The sequence below is a fragment of the Dipodomys ordii genome, unplaced genomic scaffold, assembly GCF_000151885.1.
Source record: "Dipodomys ordii isolate 6190 unplaced genomic scaffold, Dord_2.0 Scaffold89, whole genome shotgun sequence".
Classification (NCBI taxonomy): Eukaryota; Metazoa; Chordata; class Mammalia; order Rodentia; family Heteromyidae; genus Dipodomys; species Dipodomys ordii.
The window spans coordinates 2,188,822-2,203,367 of NW_012267305.1; the positions used below are offsets into that span (position 1 = coordinate 2,188,822).

General features: G+C 38.5%; 1 protein-coding gene across 1 annotated transcript in view; it reads right to left on the reverse strand.

Moving 5' to 3' along the window:
* LOC105992844 (piwi-like protein 4) overlaps positions 1–14,546 on the reverse strand; it is a 33,659-nt gene that overhangs the window by 7,094 nt on the left and 12,019 nt on the right. The window contains exons 7-15 of the mRNA XM_013025926.1: positions 12,670–12,867; positions 10,906–11,017; positions 9,566–9,689; positions 8,800–8,917; positions 6,284–6,395; positions 5,178–5,362; positions 2,933–3,005; positions 1,374–1,589; positions 1,082–1,206 (exon numbers count right to left, since the gene is read on the reverse strand). Of these exons, the coding sequence (XP_012881380.1) occupies positions 1,082–1,206; positions 1,374–1,589; positions 2,933–3,005; positions 5,178–5,362; positions 6,284–6,395; positions 8,800–8,917; positions 9,566–9,689; positions 10,906–11,017; positions 12,670–12,867 (1,263 nt within the window). The remainder of the gene's footprint in view (positions 1–1,081; positions 1,207–1,373; positions 1,590–2,932; positions 3,006–5,177; positions 5,363–6,283; positions 6,396–8,799; positions 8,918–9,565; positions 9,690–10,905; positions 11,018–12,669; positions 12,868–14,546) is intronic.

Consider the following 14,546-nt stretch of genomic DNA (forward strand, 5'->3'; position numbering starts at 1 on the left):
CCACTTGAGCCACAGTGCCACTTCCGGCTTTTTTTCTTTTTGCTTATGTGGTGCTGAGGAATGGAACCCAGGGCCTCATGCATGCAAGGCAAGCAATCTACCACTGAGCCACCTTCCCAGCCCCTTAGCCTTTCTTTTTAAGGCTAGCTCTTAAGCCACATCTCCACTTGTGGCTTTTGCTGGCTAATTGGAGATAAGAGGCTCACAGACTTTTTCTGCCCAGGCTAGCTCTGAACTGCAATCCTCAAATGTCAGCCTCCAGAGGAGATAGGATTACAGGTCTGAGCCATTGCTGCCGGGCTTAATCTGACATTTAAAAAATTGTCTCCAGTTACTGAATTTTTTAAGTGAAGGTATGTGTCAAGGAAATCAAGATCCGTATTATTAAGCCAGAACCAGAGAATTAAAGGTGGAGGAAAGAGCATGATACATGCTTTGCTTAAGTGACTCACTATGGGCCACTGTAACCATCAGCTTCTGTTGGGCTGAACATGGGGATGCCAGTGCCTACAGTGTTAGGAAAGTGGTGAATCCATTTTCCCTTACTTCTGGTCTGTGGGAATTGAAGAGAGATTCCATTCTATTCCTTCAGATTGCTAAGGAATCTTCACATAGACATGCAACAGCATGTATATTCACATCTCATATAAGATGGACGTGGGGGAGGGCAGGCTGAGGGGACCATATTTGTTCTCATGGTTATGGCAATGTAAGGGAATGGGTAACATTTTTTACTTCTAATTCTCCTAACTTTTTTCCATACCTGCCTCAGTTCAGGAAATAAGAGGCTTTCCTGAATTCCTGCTAGAGTTGAGAGGTGTGAGGAGCAGATCATAGACTCTGCCAATGCTTTAAGAGCTGGGGAACCCCATGCAGGACACAAGGCTACTTGGAAAGTTAGCACTCTGCAGGAAGTAGGTAAAAGTAGAGGCCACGGAATGCAGACATTAAGACAACAGTCCCCCCACCTCATCCCATCGCCAAGTTGATTAACTAGATTCTTTTGCATGAAAACAAATGTATTTCATTCTTCTTCTATGTTAACAGCTGAATTAAAATTCCTTGAGAAGAGGGGTCACACTTTACCTTCTCTTGGGGTATCTCTACAGTGACTTGTTTTATACCACAACACAGGATCAAGAAAACACAATTGGTCTTCCATGTCCATAAAGTTGCATTTACATTGTAATACATATTAGAGGAGATCTAGAGATGATTTAAAGTACGCAATAGAATGAGTATAGGTTATATGCAAATACCACCTCTGCAGATTTTGGTATCCTCAGGGGGTCCTGGATCCAGTCTCCCAAGGATATTGGGGGACCCTACTTTGATTTAAAAGGTAACTGCCTGGTTGTTCACTAAAAGGAAACAGGTAATGGAGTCCTTACTGGAATCTCGACGGCCCACAGCTCCCCTCCGAGCTTACAGATCATCTGCATGGCAATCTTGGAGGCAATGCTCATCATTATCTCTGATCTGCTCAAGGTCTCAGCAAGCACACACTGGCTTGGGACTGGGCAGTCACAGCACAGGTATTTTTTAATGTGATCATAATAGTTTGGATTGGAAGGCAGAATGCACATCACCTAAAGGCAAAGAAAGCAACACAAGATGAAATCAGTTTACTTATGTCTGGGAAGAGTTTCTGGGAAAAAATGAAGCCTCTAAACATCTTTTGCTTTTAAGTTTCCAAGAAGCAAATATTAACATACCTACAGTTGTCTTAAATGGCCTTTAAATGAATCAAGGCAAAGCCCTTCTCCAGCCAGTCCTACCTATCTCTCTTTGCTTTCCCTTCCTCCTCACTTTTCTCTTGAATTAAATCTGTGTTGTTAAATTCTCTTCCCATTACCTCTTTCTCCTATGGTCAGCTGGGTTTCCATGGCTCTGCAAGACAGTAGTCCCTTTTGCAGGAAATGCACAACAAGTATTCAAGAGTAGCTGCATATACCCTACCCTCCAATAGTTTAGGAAATGGTACTAGCAAATATGGTAATGATAAAGAAATATGGTTACATGTCAGCCAAGATTCTGGGAAAGGTATATGGAAGTTCTTTGTATATTCTCACAATATTTCTGAAATTTTTATTTCATTTAAGTAAAACAAAGAGCACCTCATAGTGAGAATTCTATTCACTTAGTATAACACAGACATTTTTTTGTGTGTATGACTGAAAGAGAAACAGATGGCTAATACTGTTTTTCATGAGATATGAACAAGCATGTTGTGAGGTAGGCTAAGTGAACTGGGGAGGCTAAAGAGGAAGCAAAATATGAAGTAAAAACAATGTGGTATCTGGTAAGGCAGAGGTCTAGTAAGAAGAGTAGAAATATCTAAAATGTCTAAAAACTTGGAGCTTAGGGGTTAGAGGCTTGGCTTAGTTGGTAGTGCACCAGCCAATGGGTGAAAGTTTCAGATACAGAGTTTGAGTTTCAGTCTCAAACAACAACAAGAGAAATATGGAGTGTGGTTTAATCACACTTTGGCTCCAGTCTTACACATGCATGTAGTAGGTACAAACACACACATGCTTACACGTACAACTTTGAGAAATGAAGCAACTGCAAGTGTCCAACCTGGTGGTACAGTGCAAGAGGAAATGGCTTTCATAGAAGATGAAATACACAGATGGCAGGGTTTCAGAGGAAGCAGAAACTTGGAGCCACAGGTACCCTAACATTTATGAGAAGAAATGGAAGTCAATTTAAGTAAAAGATGACCCTCAACAAGTCAGAAGAAATGCAAGCAACAGAAGTTGACAGAAGGCTAACAATAAATATTTTAAACTGTTAGTGAAAACACTGATGAACAATAATATTTCTTAAGCCTTTTAGGGAAATGCACAGTAATTTGCAAGCCTACCATGGAACAGAATGTTCAAAAACATGTAAACTCTGCATCAAAAATATAAAAATGTCCTGTACTTACCAGTTGAACACTGGGGTCAACATGTAGCTGAATAGCTCTAATGAATGCAGCTACATTGTCTTGAACTTTTATGCTATAATAAAGAGATTAAGTTCTTCTTAGAAGCACATAATCATATGATATTAAAAGTCACATAAATGAATTTGCAAAAGACTAGTAATTTTAGGGAAAAAGCCATTAGGAAAATATAAAAATCTTTTGAATCTAAAATAGTTTCTCAAGATCTTGTACAAGATATACAATCAACATTTAGTAACCATTTTTATTATCATAAACATTGTTGTGAGGCCAATGACATTTTTTCAACTGCACAGAATTCCTTCAATGAATATTTATATTCAAAATTGGATTGAAAGTGAACCTTAGAAGTTTATCAAATTCTAAAGCAAAGCTCACATTTAAGCAGAAATATGATTTCTCTAGTACTGACTCTCTAATACAATTTTAAAATGAAAGTTTCAGAAATCATCAAGTTAGTGAAGCGAAGGTATTCAACTATGTTCCTGCATAATTCAAGAAAATAAAAGGGGTGGTTTGTTTGGTTTGGTTTGATTTTTTTTTAGCCACAGTGGTAACTTTTTTTGGAGCCTGGTCTAGGCAACCTTAATCAGTCAATTGTGTAACATTGTGTTAGGGGCCAAAGGTTACAAAAATAACTTCCATTTAAAGAACTTCTTACCCTTCCAATTAGGAATTTCATACCTTCACAACAAAGAAAAAGAAGTAACCATAGTTTCATAAGCATATCAAGTTAGATATAAAGAGATATCAGCAATGAATTGATTTCTAAAGGAAAACTGCTCAATTTTGAGTATGTGGTCCCTTATTAAGTTAAATGTCTGTGTTTCTTATTCTCAGCCACTACTCAATAAGTGTTCAAAAAATAGGTGGCTTTACCAAAAAAGCCCTTTCTAAATAACTTTATGTAACACAATCAACAAAACTTATTTTAAGTAGTATGTTTGTGTGTGTGAGTGTGCACGCGGTGCATGCTCATGTGCGCATGCATGCATGCCCTCTTATGGCTTTGTAGTGGTTAATTGGAGATATGAGTCTCAAGGATTTTCCTGCCCAGGTTGGCTTTGAAAACCTTGATTCATGGATCTCAGTCTCCTGAGTAGTTAACATTATAGGTATGAGCCACTAGCACCTAGCTAGATTTGTTTATTTTTAAATAAACTCATTTAAATTTTTATTTATTTTTTATTATTATTTATAATTATTATTTAGTTTTAATTTTTGTCAGTCATGGGGCTTGAATTTGGGGCTTAGGCCCTGCCCCTGAGCTCTTTTGATCAAGGCTAGTGCTCTGCTCCAGTTCCAGTTTTCTGGTAGTTAATTGGAGATAGGAGTCTTGTAGACTTTCCTGCCCTGGCTGGCTTCCAACTGTGATCCTCAGATTTCAGCCTCCTGAGTAGCTGGGATTACCAGCATGAACCACCAGTGCCCAGCTTTTATTTTGTCCTTGTTATTATAAAGGTGATATACAGAGAGGCTACTATTTCATAAGTCAGGTAATGAGTACATTTTTTTTGGAGAATGTTGCCTCTTCTTGTGCTCTCTCCCAGTTTGGAGTTATTTCTATAATTGAATTTTGAAACATCATAAAATCTATCAAGTAAATCATGATATATAACATTTAGTTTTTAGTATCCTGTTTGCTGTTAAGGTTCATTAATAACTGATAAGAACAAAAGTATAGATGGCAAAATATGGATAACTAAGGATTAATACACAACTAATCTGAGTGCCAGTAGCTCACTCCTATAAGCCTGGTTATTTAGGAAGTGAGATTTGAGGATCACTGTTTGAACAGAACCAAGGCAGGAAATTATGATTCAAAGCCAGCTTAGGAAGGCATATCCGTGAGACTCTTATCTCTAATTAACCACTCAAAAGCCAGAAGTGGAGGTGTGATCCAAGTGGGAGGACACCAGCCTTGAGTGGAAAAGCCCAGGTACTGGCAAAAAAGATTTATTATGCCCCAACCAATACTGAAAAGATTTTGAGGTATGAGACTTTCCCAAGGACAACTGTGAAAATAAAGTTTTCAAAGATCAAGGTTAAAACATGTCTATCTTTATAAAATAATGTTATCAAATCTCTCTTCTTGAAATGAATTTCTTAATGTATTATATTAAAAAATTTATACTAAAACAAAGCTTTTGCAGATAATGCCAGCCATTATTTCCTGCCTTCTAAGCAAACCAAATTGATATATTGAAAGTATTAAGTGTCTTCTCACATTTTAGGGTAGTCCACATTAAAGCCCATGGAACTTCCGACTCTTCTCAAACACCTTGGAAAACTCTGGATCACTTTCTCAGTTCTGTTACTACATAAAATCAACCATTTATTCAAAGACGGTGCACTTAGCATCTTGCAGGTTTGTATATCCTTGGACCAATCAGCAGCAGACACAGGTTGACACTGAGAAAATAAAGATCATAAAAGGATTAGACAGGTTTATTTAGACAGCAATTAAATTGAGACATGCTGTTTATTAAAGCAATATGAAGACTAATCTCTGACCATGACCCTAATGGAGGCCTACATTTTAGTGCTTTACAAGGTTTTGGAAATTAGTTTTTCCCTCAGCTTTTCCAATAAGGGTAATTTGGATAGATTATCAAAAATAAATGATGAAAAATTTCCACATGCCAACACAAAACATTTGATGTTCAGTTACATTAGTTTAGAGACATGCCACATAAAGACAAGAGAACCTTTAAAAGTGAAATGAAATACAACTGGCCTTAAAGGGAAAAAGTAAAGAATAATGTAATTTTTACATGCAATATGTTCATTTTGCCAACTGAAACTCACAAGTGGCAGCAGATTGTTTCTTCAGGTTTCAGTATGCCTCTTTTCATAAGTAATGTCTGGAGTGAATTTCTTCACTTTATGCCAAATGGCTATCATTTAATAATTTGAAAGATTAACAGACACAACTGACACAGCAACTGAAAAGCAACTGTGGTAAAAGGAAACATAGTCTATTAGAGTTATCTTTCACCAGGAAATAGAATTTTCTCAAGTAGTGGCCCTTCCTTCCTTTCCTTCCTAGAATGGCAGGCAATAATAGGTCTTTTTTTAAAAAATTTGAATGGTTAAATACATCATTTTCTAACAAACCTAAACTGTATCTCCTGGGTGCTGTATGTCCAGTAAAGGAAGTCTGGTAAAGTCCTGAAAAGGAAATCATGGAGGACCTTAAGTCTTAAGAAAAAAGGGAAGGCAGAGCAGGGATATGACCATGGAGAAACATAGCAAATATTACAAGCCCTCTGTCACTCTGGCTAATGATCAAACATACGTATTTCCAAATAAAAATAAAATCACAGCACTTACTATGTGGTCTTGCATTAATATTTTTTCTGAAGGCAGAATCCGGCCTGTCAGAGATACTTGGCTTCCAAAGTTTATTCCCCAGGTCTCTAGCATAAATCGAGCAGATTCATTTCTGTGGGCAGAATTATTTTAAACCATTAGAGTGTTTACTTCCTTTACAGATTACTGGATTATTTGGGTGCCAATTTTCTGTCTTTAGTATTCCTAGCTCCTATTTCTTGTCATTTTTTTCCTGCTAAAAGGAATAGCGAAAAGTTGTGCTTGTTGGGGTTACTCAGGGATGAGAACAAGTTCCCCTGTGAGCACTGACTGGAAAAAATAGCTTTTGAGCCTGGGAGGCCTGGGTTTAATGCCTAGATCTATCCTGAAGAACATGTGACCTTGAAACACTATTACTGGTTTTCTTACCAGTCAAAAGGAAAGTGGCTACTTCATAGACTTGATGTGAATAGGCCAATACCTAAGAAGTGCTTATCATACTGGCTGGCACATGTTGTAAGTGCAATAGGTGTGAGATAATATTCTTAATAAATTCTTAACAAAGCAATACCACAGATCTTCTGAATGTGAAACTCTTGCCTAGGAGAGAGTAGATGGAGGATGAGAAAGGAAGGGAACATAAAGATTTAAGTTTGAGATTCACAGACTTGACAGGGAAGAATATGAGGAGATTAGCGGTGGCATCTTTGATTTTGTAACTTACTCAGCTTCAATCAGAGTTTGGTGTCATGGTCTAGGACAGAGAGCAATTTCAACTAAGCTGTAGCTCCTTGAGAGCAACCACCATGGATCCTGTCTCCTGTCCCCAGCATGCTATAGGCATGCACTCACAGGACACAGATGAGGTCTACACTTTGATTTCCTGGTAAAGGTCCATGTCTTCCTTAGGGAAGTTAAACCTCACCACTGTCACACCATAATTGCCCATAATTTCTTCCATCTACTAACTTTATCTCTGAATCCTTTGAATTAATAATTTTCTTCAGAAGTATCTGCCAAAGATGAGATGGGGATGGCCATCAGCAGCCAGGAAACAAAGTGAAATAAATGGTGTTAGTGAGATTTAGCAGGTGGATGAATCAGGAAGACTAATCTATAGACTCATATAAGAAAAATGCACCAAAATCTTTTCTTGGCTATGTGTAAATCAAGGAGATGTCCAAAATAAATGGTAAATGTGTATCAATAGAATGGAACCTATGAATCCACTAGGATGATACTAGAGATGCACATTCATAATATATAAATACTTAAGAAAATTCTTTAAATGAAAAAGATGGGAAGGAAAGGGAAGGGAAGGGAAATAAAAGTAATTTATTCAACAATGATTCAATGTTTTATTAAACCAATAATTACTGAGTTCTCTCTCCTTCTTTCCTCTTTCATCATTAGTTTATGTAAATTTCCAAATTCTTCCATGAGCTACTAAAAAAAATGAAGCTGGGCACTGGTGGTTCACACTTATAATTTTAGCTACTTGAGAGGCTGAGATCAGGAGGACTGTAATCTGAGGCTGGTTTAGGTAAAAAAAAATCACAAGACCCCTTCTCCACTGAGAACTGGGTACAACAGTGTGCATCTGTCATCCTGGTTATGTGGAAAGCTGGCAATTGGAGATAGCAACTCTAAACAAGACTAAGCAGAAAAGTCTACAAGGCTCCCTCCCTCCTCAGGGTGTGAGGCTCCCTCCTCAGTGAGAGAAGTGGGGAGTGGGGGAACAGGAACCTCAGTAGCAACAGGAAGTCTGGAATATGTGGCGTGCAAACCAACTATGTGCCCATGCAGGAAGCAAGGCCTTATTTCATAAATAAACAATACAACTTTATCTTTCATTGGGAGGCCAAGTGGGGAACAGAAATAGAGGGACAAGGGGTGACCAAATGCAGCAGTAATACTCACTGGACATTATGCTAAAAATAAACTATACAACTTGTGGGTGGAGACAGGAGGGAAAAACTGGGAGAGAGCAAGGGAAGGGGTGATACTGTCCAAAAAGAAATGTACTCTTCACTTGACTTACAAAACTGTAACCCCTCTGTACATCACCTTTATAATAACAATAAAAAATTAAAATAAAAAAATAACCAGCACAGCAAAGGGCTGAAGGCATGGCTCAGCCAGTAGAATTCCTGTTTATCTGCACTGAGACCTTCCATTCAAGCCTTAGTGCTCCCAAAAAGGACAAAAACAAAACAATTTAAAATTTCCTACTACACTTTAACAAAAACAAATGACATCATATAAACATGCTATTTGACCTAATATATCCAAAATATTGTCACCTAAAGATGTCACTGACCACATTCTAAGTGCCCAGATCTAATGTATTAAACATGAAAGCTTAGCTGTCCAGCTGAAGCAGAGTTCAAAGCTTACCAGCACAGGTTCTCACTGCTGCACTTCAACCTGAGACTGCTCAGTATCTGGGCTGACCTGCTAGACTCCAGACATCAATGTCAGGAGCCATCAAGATGAGACATTTTCATCAAGGAAGAAATGTAAGAGCAACCCAATACCTCTGGATGTTGTCAGCCAGCCTGTCCAAGTGCTGCTGCCTGCCCAAAGGACTCAGCCTCATTTCTGCAGCCATGGTCTCCATCAGTTCAAAGTCAAAGACTTCTTGGGCAGTCAGGCCTGAAAAATACAGCAGCATTTGTAAACACACAAAAATCAACTAAGGGTCATTTTGGTGTCACGGTAATAATATACGTAATGAAAAGCAAAATTATATTGGTCTCCCTGCTACCAAATCCAAACAATTGCTGGGTGCTGATAGCTTACTCCTGCAATCCTAGTGATTCAGAAGGCTGAGATTTGAGGATCACGGTTCAAAGCCAGCCTGGGCAGGAAAGTCCATGAGACTCTTACCTCCAATTACCCACCAGAAAACTGGAAGTGGATCTGTGGTGCAAAGTGACAGCGTGCTTGCCTTGAGCCAAAGAGCTCAGGAACATTACCCAGGCCCCAAGTTCAAGCCCCACAACCAACAGGAAAAAGAAAAAAAAACTTGCAAAAAGCAGCTTGATTTTAGAAAAATATCTAGAGATCTACTTTATACGAAAGTAACAAGTGGAATACATGGGATAGAGAAAATAGATTTCAAATGGCACTATGTCCATTCCCCTTGTCTTTACTATTGAGTACATTACTTTAAAATAGCCATTGTCCAGGATTTAATTAGTTGCCCTGCCACTCATCTACCATTAAGAAGTGTGTTCTCACTGCTAAGATTCAGGAGCCTGTGGTGTGCAGCCCAGCAGAGTTTTAAAACATAAACATTACCTGTTAGAAAGCAAAGCTCAGGTATCAGGTGGACAATCTGAGGTTCAGTGTTGTCATTTCTCTTGCTTTTAAGCAGACTAACAAGCACTGGCTGATTTAGGTCAGATAAAGTAATACCGTATCTCTATAAAATGCAAGATTGAGGGGAAAGTTAATATGGAAACACTGCAAGAAAGAAGCAAATCCCAAAATGTATACATAAATGAGCCTTTTTAGTAGTAGAATAAAATATCTCTCAGTTTCTTGAACTTTACAACTTTCTCTTAAGGACTTGTTCTTTTAAATATAAGGTTCAGCTTTAAGATTTTAATTATCTTTTATAATGTCACAAGACTTTAAAAAGCCATTAGCATGCTCCTCTGGGTTGTATCCATATTCAGAATAGCCTCCAGCTGATTTTTACATAGTCCAGTGACTTTCCCCAGGGCTGACTCAATGCCAGTGTCTAGAGCTTCTAGAGGCACTCAGAGACCATCAATAAATATCTTTTGAGAATATGCTACATGCAAGGAACTGTGCTAACTGTGGGTGTCCAGAAATAAGAAGCTTAAGTCACACTTTAGAAAGACTAAAGTTTAAGAGAGATCAGACTATTCGTATCTTGCTTAAGATGATCTAATGTAACTAAATTTATTAAACCCTCGGAAGAGAATCATAGAGCTTCCCTGAGAGGCAATTGCTGAGCTAAATAGCGAAGAATATTTGTTGTCTTGTTTAAAACAGTAGGGGGAAAAAAGAAAGCTATTTTTGTGAAAATACACAGGAGAGAAACAGCCAAGAAACAGGGAAAGGACAGAATACAAGAGATGAGGCTTAAAGGCAGAGGGTGACCAAATAAATGATAAAGGATTTTGAAAGGCCTGTAAGGCATTGTTGGTTCACACCTGTAATCCTAGCTACTCAGGATGATCATGGTTTGAAGCCAGGCCAGGCAGGAAAGTCTATGAGACTCTTATCTCCAATAACCACGCCTTCAGAAAAAAAAAAAAAAAGCTCACAGACAGGGCCCAGACTCTGAGTTCAAGTCCAATTACTGACAAAAAAAAGAAAAAAAAGAAAGGTGTGCAGAGCCCATATTTAACTACCAAAGCAATAACAAAAATCATGGATTGTTTCAAGATTGTAAGTGACATTATCAGGAGAATTTTGAGACTACCAAGAAGAAGCAGGAAGCAGAATGAGAATCTCAGCCCAACGAGGGACAGGGGATGGAGAAGAAGGGTCAAGATGTAATGTTACAGAAGGCAGACTCAGCCTGGCAATTTGGGGACTTTCCTGCATTGGGAAGGAATATGAGAAGTTCTCTTAGCTAAGAGGAAAGGAAGTATACATATTTTTACCTGCACGTAATAATCCACATAGGAGATCTCTGAGCCGTCTCGCCTCCGGAAGGTGTGCACCGGCTTCAGCGACCAGTTGATGTTTTCAATGCGGTAGGTTCTGTTATTGTATCTGGTAAACACAGGACACTTTTTAAAAAGGTTTCCAGATCACTCAGATAAACAGTTGTTTCACCACACTTGTACCTCAAAGTGTAAGAAAGACTCCAGAATGTCAGAAATTATAAGACAGTAACATAAGATAGTTGCTTTTTGTGGGGGGGCATGATCAAGTCTTACCTAACTAGAGTATTACCATTTTGGCATAGAAGATCTTGTATTCCAACAAATCCAGTGAAAAAGTTGGTAGAATACAATGTGTGTTTCTCATTGACAGACACTCTAACTTCTGTTAAATTGTGGTTAAATGTTCAATTGAGGAAGCATTAGTTTAAATTTTCACATCTGCTCTGATGTCATTCAATGTGTTCTGAGACCAGGAATCCTTTCTGATAAAAAATACCAAGTAGGTTAACCAACCACAGAATTTTCCCATCTTGTTTAATCAATGTGGGACCACTCTGATTAGCCTGCAACATTTTGTCATGTGCCTCAGCCTGCAGGAATCTCCAAGGCAAGTTTCTCCAGAGAGCTAGGTATCCTGAAAGGCTGTTTATTCAAAGAGTGTGGTATGCTAACCCATCAAGATCTTGATAAAAGCACAGAGGAAGGTCTTCTTGGCTCAGGTAGTATGGAATTCAACTAGTTCTACCCCTCTCCTATATGACCCAGAAAGTAACTTTAAGTGAAAATTCCAAACCAGGATAGGTGAAGACTACCACGGTTACTAAAAGATGCCTCTTTGAATCAGCAAAACTATATGTTGTGTGGGCAGGGAGAGGAGGGGAAACTGGGGAAAGCAAAGGAAGGGATGACAATGTCCAAAAGAAGAAATGTACCCATTACCTGACTTATGAAATTGTAGACCCTCTGTACTACACCTTAAAAGTAAAAAAATTATTTCTTACAAGGTATATGCTGATACTCAGGAGGCTGAGCTCTGAGGATCACAGTTTGAAGCCAGCCTGGGCAGAAAAGTCTGTGAGACTCCAATAAATTACCCAGGAAAAGCCAAAAGTAGTGCTGTGGCTTAAGTGGTAGAGTGAAAGAAGCTCAGAGACTGCGCCCAGGTCCTGAGTTCAAGGCTCAGGATCAGAAAAAAAAAGTATATGCTGGGTTTTTTTTAATTCAGGTCATTTAACCCACCAATTTTTAATCCAGTTCAATGTGCATGGAGGGAAAATTATATATAGATAAATGTAGAGGTTTACAAAAAGTGGTGTGCTCTTGATCTAAAAGACCTTGAATCTTATAGAAAAGGTGAGCTATGGAGCTATGGATCTCCTGTTCAGTACTGGAATAAAATGCAATATAATGACCATCAAAAGTTGGCTGAGAGCAAAGTGTTTATGGGAGTAGGCAGGTGAGAAAAAGACTTACTTCATCTGTGGAGGTGAAGATTTGAAACACAGAACTTGGGGTAGAGAACCCAGGCAGGAGCACTAAAGTAACAAAGTTCAGGCTGCTGAGATCAGAACAGAAAAAGGGGATACAACAGGTAGTAACATGCCAGTTTGGGACAGCCTGAACTTTAGACAACAGAGAGTAGCCACACCTTCTGCACAGGTGGCCAAACTTGTGCCATGGCCAGTGCTCTAGTGAAATTCTTATTCACAGAGAACTAAGTAATTCACTCTATAGAAAACATTGAGTAGATTTTTTTACCTTGTAAGGACAACGCGCCCTATAAGCTGTTTCTCACATATCTGGGTGAATTCAGACATGCCAGCGCTGTGCTCAAGATCAGTCAAAAGCTCCAGAACACTTTTATTCCGGAGGATTTTATAATTCACATCAGCACTAAACAGGAGGCTGCTTTCATAATGTGACACAGAAATGGCAAACCCAGGCCAAAGGGATAATCTTTAAAAACATAAAAGAAGAAAAAATATCATATTTAAAATGTTATACCAGAAAAACAATAAAGATACTTTTGTGTGTGTGTGTGTTGTTTGTAGGGCTGTAACTCAGGGCTTAGGCACTGTTCCTTAACTCTTTCGCTCAAGGTTAGCGCTCTATCACTTGGAGCCACAGCTCCACTTCTGGTTTTCTGGTGGTAAATTGAAGATAAGTCTCCGGGACTTTTCCTGCCCAGGCTGGTATTGAACTGCGATCCTCAGATCTCAGACTCCTGATTAGCTAAGATTACAGAGATTTTTATGTAATTATTTTTCACTCTAATTCTCCACAGATAACTTTTTCTTTAGTGTGATTTATTCCAGTTGCTAACTAAAATTTTTATTTTCTGTTGGAGTGTCTGGCATACGTGTAGGACAAATCTATTCCTGGTAAGGCCGTTTCTCACTTTGGCACTAATGGTATTTAGACTGCATAATGCTTTGGTAGGAGCTATTCTTTGCATTGTAGGATGGTGGGCAGCATTCCTTATCTCTACCCACTGGATTTCAGTAGCATGCTCCCAGCAGTGAGAACCATTTTTGTCTCTGTATAATCCAAGTGGCAGGTGTGGGGAGAGGATAGCAGCATGTAGAGAGGCAAAGATGCTGTAGAAACAATGTGTTAATAAAACCATCTGTCCACACATGTGGTTCAGCAAAATGCACCCCTTCCAGCTGAAGGCAGTGGGTAGATTTAATCGTGAGATTAAGACATACAAAAGTGAAATGAGATACTGGTCTATGAGACATTCATCTCCAGTTAACTGCCCAAAAGCTCAAAGTGGAGGTATGGCTCAGTGGTAGAGTGCTAGCCTCGAGTGAAAAGCCAAGGGAGAGCTTGAGGCCCTGAGTGATTTCATTTGCAGATATACGGAAGAAACCAAAGTCCAGCTATAGTTCCTTTCTATATGGACTGAAAAATCTTGAATAAGAAGTTATAGAAATGACATGAACAAATAGACAAGGCTTGTTTAAAAAGAATTCTAGTTTATCCTTTGTGTGTAGCTTGCTGTGATACTAGGCTAATCTGCAGGACAAGCATATGTACTGGGCACTTGTTGTAACTTAGCTCAACACTGAACCTATGGATATTCCTATCCACACAGATTTTCAATCCTTTATGCACTTTGTTTATGTATCTGTCGTTTGTAGGCTAGTTGCTTATTTTTAACTTGATCACAAAATTCTGGAGACAGCCAGGCACTGGTAGCTCACACCTATAACCAGACCTACTCAGGAGACAGACGTGAGGATTCCATTTTGAAGCCAGTGGGAAAGACAAATCTGAGTTGTTCTTATCTCCAATTAATTAGCAAAAAATGGAATTGTTGGCATGGCTTGAGTGGTAGATCACCAACATAAGAAACAAACAGAAGAAATAAAGTGAGAGTGAGGCCTTGAGTTAAAGCCCCAGTACCAGCATATCAATATACACAAATATATATAAACACATATTTAACAATTTTTAGTCACATAATATATATGAGAATAGAGAATATCCATATCTGTTATACATATATGTAAATATATACATATGTACTTTTTTCCTAGAGTGCTATGTATCAACCAGTTTAATGTAATACAGAACAAGAATATGTTATAAATATACATATAATATATATTAAATATACATTGTATATATGT